Source organism: Daktulosphaira vitifoliae, unplaced genomic scaffold (assembly GCF_025091365.1).
Source record: "Daktulosphaira vitifoliae isolate Bord-2020 unplaced genomic scaffold, ASM2509136v1 Scaffold_4, whole genome shotgun sequence".
In the NCBI taxonomy this organism is placed as follows: domain Eukaryota; kingdom Metazoa; phylum Arthropoda; class Insecta; order Hemiptera; family Phylloxeridae; genus Daktulosphaira; species Daktulosphaira vitifoliae.
This window is the reverse complement of record NW_026099575.1, coordinates 17149745-17156959: the sequence shown is the minus strand read 5'-3', so window position 1 is coordinate 17156959 and position 7215 is coordinate 17149745. Positions and strand designations below refer to the sequence as shown.

Sequence of the window (7215 nt, the reverse complement as noted above, 5' to 3'; positions counted from 1 at the left end):
ATATATATATATATATATATACACACACCATACATGATGTATGGTATGTATGCATGATTATTGAAATTAATTTTATTAAATAATTATTGAAAAAAAGTAAAAAAAAAAATGGAAATTAGTAATATATATAAATTTAACCTTCTGAAATAAATATAAATTACTATAAATTCAAAAAAGGAAAAAATAACACAACATGTATCATTTTCATGAACACATGTAATGTTTCACACAATAATTTAAAAAATATTTAGGTGTTTTTTTGTTATTTAAAATAAGTAATACATTAAGTAAATTTACAAGAATAATTGTTTTTATTACACGTATGAAATAAATATTCAGCAACAAAACAAGTTATATGTTTTCTCAAAATGATTATTTTAAAATAATGTTATTAATAGGATTCAGGACTTAATGCAGTTATAAAGTTTATTTTAATCATTCTGAGGACATCAAAGATCAAGAGAAATTCACTATTTTTCTTAATTCTAAGTCCCAAATCCTATTTATTTGTAATTCATGACTTTAGAATTATAGCATTTAATTTTTTTTTAATTAAATTAAATACAATTAAATTGTAATTATTATAAAATTAATAATAATGAACATTATTTTATTTTATTTTATTTTAAATAACATAATGACGTTACTGGAAGTTGATAACATTAAAGAATGTATTTTGGAGAGAGGATTAAATTTAATATTTAATATTTTTAGTATTACTTTATTATAGATAATTTAATTGTATATTGATTTAACTTTTAAATTATTTACCTGATACACTCCATTTCCTCTGATAGTTGGAATACACTGTCCAAGAGTAAAAAAATGAGCACATAAAGAATTTGTGAAACAAATGTCATTAGCTGCCAACGACCATCTAGCTTGTTTGGCTAAGAATATATTTCTCCAACTGAACGCAGCTTTGAAAAACAGTTTATTTAAAATACCTTTATAATAAAGTCAAATTTCTACTAATATTACATACCCCAAATCCCAGGATCATCAAAACACGAATCATGATTAGAAACTGTTATTAGAGGTATATGTTTTGGTCGTTCAATAGCTTTCATAAAAGTATTGGTGTTGTAAAATTTTGCTTTGTTGAACCAACCTAGAAATTAGAAAACAATTCTGAACACTTATCATTCCAATAAAAAGCTATTTCTAAAGTAAACTACTTACCAATGATTATTTTACTGAATATACCGACTGCCACCATAGTAATATTTGAAGCCACTCTCCAAAGTCCATTTCGATTTTTAAGTTTAGGTATGACCCAATCAATGTTATACTCACTTTTCATTTTGATAAGTCTATGTCCAAAGAAAAGTAGCTACTAGAATTTTGAATATTTATCCATTATAAAAATATAAAATCCATATAATTTTGATATTTCATTCAATGTTTTTTAAATGTTTGTAAATGGCAGTAACAAAGTGAAGGTGATTTAAGACAGAATTCAATTCATCGATCGGCTACAGTTTATTTTCATTATTTACGCATGAACACCAAACAACTTTTTTTTAAATAATAGATTAAATCGTGATAACTAAAGTATTAATTTAAACTAAAAAAAAAAAACAAAGAGTATTAGACTTTTAGCAGAACTACATTTTCCACTCTAAGTGATCGCGGTTATCATGTATTTTGTGTAAAAACGACTGTACAGTGACCTGCTTGGTACTGATAACATTGCGATTTAGGCTAATGAACGTTCGTCGTGAAAAACTTGTTGAGCGAGTTACAGTAGTTGTGTTGTCTTGGAAGTAATCGGTGACTGGTTTTGGTGAATAATTAATATGATAGTAGTGGACAAATAAGTAGATACGACGTTTTACTATTTTAACAATTATAAAAATTTATTATTTAATATAAAATAAAAACATGTTTACATTAATGTATTTTTCTCATTATTCTATATTAAATTCTAATTTATTTTTATATTTGAAAAAGTAATAAATATAACTACCAAAAGCTATATAGTGGGGAATCATGGAAGGCTTAACCCCCAAAAATGTAGAAAAATTAAATACTTATATTATTATATAAATAATAATTGTAATAATAAATTTAAGTTATCATTCATTTGTAAATTCGCATAAGTATATTTTAAAAAATGTGAAGAAATAAAAATATTTTACCATTTAGTCGGTATACTTTTGTATTTATAAATTAACTTTTGTATTTTTATTATCTGGTGTATTCATTATAATGTAATTAACATTATTAAGTACATAGAACGTCCTGTATGTTAATATGTTATGTAAAATTTCGAAAATTTAAATCCTATAAATTGTAAGATAATTTGAATTATTATTTGAATAATTGATTATTTTAACAGGAATTTAAATATTTATATTTGTAATACATTAGATATTACTTTAATATATAGTTATAATGTATTTTAGGCATCAAATAAAAACCTCATCAAATTCTCTCAAATTTTTTGTTTCAGAATAAACATTTTACGCCTGTCAATTTTTAAATATTATTTAAGTCTTTGTACAGAGATATTTGTCAACACAAATAATGAAATAACATAAAATTTCACGTTCATTTTTCTGTTTTCATCACACTTGCTAATTTTACAGGCTTATTCAAAAAAACGTTTTGAGCTCATTCATATAAATAACGTTGAAAGATGATCATAGAAAAAACCAAATTAGAAATAAATTAGTGTTTACATTTACAATAATTATTTTAATTAAACAAATTAAAGTTCTGATGAACATCGATAGATCATTAAGAATTAATGCATACTATCATCCTCTCTGATCGCAATTATACATATAAAAATAAATACAGTTGGTAGTATGCCTTTGGTCCCTCTAAGAATTGTAAAGAACCATTAAATGTTTTATTTATTTTCACTGTTTTTGTATTGTTGTAATTATACAGGTAACACTTAAATTAGTATGTATAATACTACGGAGATTAAAACAAGCAATTTTACATACATGTGGAAAACTAGTATAATTAGTATATTTGAGGCGTAATTAGAAAAAACCACAGCACAATGGGGTCGCGGCATAGTGGGGACGTTGCATAGTTGGGTCCAATATAGATTTAATCTGACAGTGATTAAAATCACTATCATAAGAAACGCTTCGATGCAAATCTGTAGATAGTGTTTAATTTTAAGAAATTGATGAATAATTACAAGAGCAACATCAACTTCTATTAAAATAAAATACAAAACCCATAATTNTTTAAGAAATTGATGAATAATTACAAGAGCAACATCAACTTCTATTTCCTTAATTATACCCAGATTAGTAATTCTTTTAATTATAAATTATATAATTTTTAAAATTAATTGTTTTCAAATTATTACTGATTTTGATTTTTAATATGTTAAAAGTAATCATTTTGAACCTATTTTTTTTTGTCCTTTAAAGTGAAAGTTTTAATAAAAAAAAAATGAATTTGTTACCATAACTTGCAAGTTTGAAATTGACATTATTAAATAGAAAATTAAAAAAAGCACAGTGGGGTCGCGGCATATTGGAGACATTACATAGTTAGGTCCAGTATAGATTTAATCTGAAAGTGATTAAAATCACTATCATAAGAAACGCTTCGATGCAAATCTGTAGATAGTGTTTAATTTTAAAAAATTGATGGATAATTGCAAAAGCAACATCAACTTCTATTAAAATAAAATACAAAACCCATAATTTTAATACAAAAATAGCATATTTTTGAATACGGCAGCCATTTGCGCATAGAAGATAGGTCGTTGGGACAAATTTTTTTTTTCATTTTATAGTACATAAAATAAGCTTTAATTTGGTATATGTTTAAAGGACGCAGTATTTCCGGAACATTTTCAAAAATTAAGTTGAAAAAGTTATTTTTTGTAAAAAAGTTACTATTTTAAATCCTCCCAGTGAGCAGAATAAGTGTTAGATTTTCAAAAAAAATTATATCAAATGAAAGGGAAATATCTAAGGTTTCAATACAAAAAAATATTATTTTTATTTGTTCATTTTTGAAAAAGTTATGGCAGTTTTAAGTACAAAAAACATCCCGATAAAATGTAATTTTTATCGCAAACATTACATTTTTTTTTAAATTTTCGACAGTCATTTGCACATAGAAGATAAGATGTCGGGACAAATTTTTTTTTTTCATTTGATAGTATATAACATACAGGCACGTAGACAAGGGTGGGCCTGGCCCCCCTTAGATTTATTGTGGCCCAGGANCCTTAGATTTAATGTGGCCCAGGGCCGGCCCCCCCAAATTTAAAATTCAATTATTTTTACGAATTATCAAAAACGTGCTAGGCCTTATATACATTGAAATTATTATTAATTTGTGATTACTATTGAGTAATACAGTTATTATTATGGCTGTATTTTCATTTTTATATTCATAGAAAACGTTATTTGAAAAAGATAACGTTCTAGACGTAATAATAAATGGAATAGCAATAACTCCAAACGTGGTTGTAGGTAAATTTTTTTTAACTGTAGTTCAACAAATGATAACAAACTACGAAGTATCTGCATTGATTAGAATCTAGTTGATTACAAAATTCAATAGAGTATACTTAATGAAAAATTTTTTGACAAATCATATCTTTAATTTGTTTCTTTTTTAGCTTCGATGCGAAGCTGAGAAGGTATTGGTTTTACTAAGATGTGTTTTTTTTTTTTTTTTGTGTCTGTTACCACTTTTTCTCAGCTCTCACTGAACCGATTTCTTTCAACGATACGTCAAAAGATCACAAATTGTATCTAGTCGAAGACATTACCCTCAAAAATTGAAAAAAATTCCCTCGTTCCCCGTAAATGGGGGAAACCTCCAAAAAAATTACAAATTTAAAAATCGCTAATTTTCGAAAATTTTTCAATTTTTTTTAGTTAAAACTCCCNTTGTGTGAAAATTCTCGATTTTATTTTTTACATTTTTAACTTTATAATGCTATGACATATTGAAAAGTGTATGGATCAACATTATTTTTTTATGAGAAATAATATTTTTTAATAATCCCTTTTTCATTCTACATACTTTATCTTAATTAGGATATTAATAATGAACTAGCAGATCATGTAGCTTTTGGAATAGTCCACCAATTTTTTAAAATTAAACACTATTTAAAGATTTGCATCGAAGCGTTTTTATTTGATAGTGATTTTAATCACTGTCAGTTATCATTATACTTGATCCATCTATACCACGTGACCACTGTGCCGCGACCCTCCTGCGCTGGGTTTTTTTTACTTAAAATTGCCATAACTTTTTTAAAAATTAACATATTAACATAATTTTTTTTTATAGATGCTTGATATCTTTACTTATCATTTAGTATATTTTTTTTATAAATTTAACCCTTTACCAGCCCACAGGGGGGGATTCAAAGTGACAAGTTTTTTATAAAAAATTTACTTTTTCAACTTAATTTTTGAGAGTGTTCCGGAAATTCTGACACTTTTATATATATTTTAAATTAAAACCAATGTAATATACTTTATTATGGAAAAAAAATTTCGGACTTTATTTTGTCTTCACGGTGAAAATGGCTACCGAATGCTATTTTTGTGTGAAAATTCTCGATTTTGTATTTTACATTTTTAACTTTATAATGCTATAACTTTTTGAAAAATGTATGGAGCAATGCAATTTTTTTATAAGAAATAATATTTTTTATTAATCCCTTTTTCATTCGACATACTTTATCTTAATCAGGATATCAATAAGGAACTAGCAGATTATGTAGCTTTTGGAGTAATCTACCAATTTTTTAAAAATAAACACAAATTTTGAACTTGTAAGATTTATAGAATGGGATACTTTCTCAGGAGGAGTGGAGGGACCCCCCCACAAACTTTTCATAGGAAACATATTACGAAAAATGATACAAGGACCCAAAATTGTTGGCACCTCCAATAAACATTTTCTGGCTACGTACCTGATAACATAACCTTTGATTTGATATATGTTTAAAGGACGCAGTATTTCCGGAACATTTTCAAAAGTTCAGTTGAAAAAGAATTATGTTTTTTACAATATTTCAAGTTTTAAACGCCTCCTATATAAGGGGAAATTGTCCAATTTTTAAGTAAAGGACGCAGTATTTCCGGAACATTTTCAAAAATTAAGTTGAAAAAGTTATTTTTTGTAAAAAAGTTACTATTTTAAATCCTCCCAGTGAGCAGAATAAGTGTTAGATTTTCAAAAAAAATTATATCAAATGAAAGGGAAATATCTAAGGTTTCAATACAAAAAAATATTATTTTTATTTGTTCATTTTTGAAAAAGTTATGGCAGTTTTAAGTACAAAAAACATCCCGATAAAATGTAATTTTTATCGCAAACATTACATTTTTTTTTAAATTTTCGACAGCCATTTGCACATAGAAGATAAGATGTCGGGACAAATTTTTTTTTTTCATTTGATAGTATATAACATAACCTTTGATTTGATATATGTTTAAAGGACGCAGTATTTCCGGAACATTTTCAAAAGTTCAGTTGAAAAAGATCTATGTTTTTTACAATATTTTAAGTTTTGAACGCCCCCTATATAAGGGGAAATTGTCCAATTTTAATAAAAAGTATGTCAAATGAAAGATGTACTTATAATGTATTTAGAAAAAAAAAATTTGTGCTGATATATACATTTTTCAAAAAGTTATAGCATTTTTAAGTTGAAAATTTAAAATCGAAAATCGAAAATTTTAACACAAAAATAGTGTTTTTTTAACTACGGCAGCCGTTTAAATGTAGAAGAAAAAGTGTCGGGACAAATTTTTTTTTTTCATTTTATAGTACATAAAATAAGCTTTGATTTGATATATGTTTAAAGGACGCAGTATTTCCGGAACATTTTCAAAAGTTCAGTTGAAAAAGATCTATGTTTTTTACAATATTTTAAGTTTTGAACGCCCCCTATATAAGGGGAAATTGTCCAATTTTAATAAAAAGTATGTCAAATGAAAGATGTACTTATAATGTATTTAGAAAAAAAAAATTTGTGCTGATATATACATTTTTCAAAAAGTTATAGCATTTTTAAGTTGAAAATTTAAAATCGAAAATCGAAAATTTTAACACAAAAATAGTGTTTTTTTAACTACGGCAGCCGTTTAAATGTAGAAGAAAAAGTGTCGGGACAAATTTTTTTTTTTCATTTTATAGTACATAAAATAAGCTTAAATTTGATATATGTTTAAAGGACGCAGTATTTCCGTGACATTTTCAAAAATT

At 25.5% G+C, this 7215-nt stretch overlaps 2 protein-coding genes across 3 annotated transcripts in view; both read right to left on the bottom strand.

Annotated features, from left to right (window-relative positions):
* Window positions 1-1699, bottom strand: part of LOC126905865 (tafazzin) — a 5072-nt gene extending 3373 nt beyond the window's left edge. The window contains exons 1-3 of the mRNA XM_050685986.1: window positions 1183-1699; window positions 986-1111; window positions 772-920 (exon numbers count right to left, since the gene is read on the bottom strand). Of these exons, the coding sequence (XP_050541943.1) occupies window positions 772-920; window positions 986-1111; window positions 1183-1303 (396 nt within the window). The 5' untranslated portion in view covers window positions 1304-1699. The remainder of the gene's footprint in view (window positions 1-771; window positions 921-985; window positions 1112-1182) is intronic.
* LOC126905864 (uncharacterized) overlaps window positions 1-7215 on the bottom strand; it is a 254847-nt gene that overhangs the window by 116567 nt on the left and 131065 nt on the right. The gene's annotated exons all lie outside the window — the stretch shown is intronic.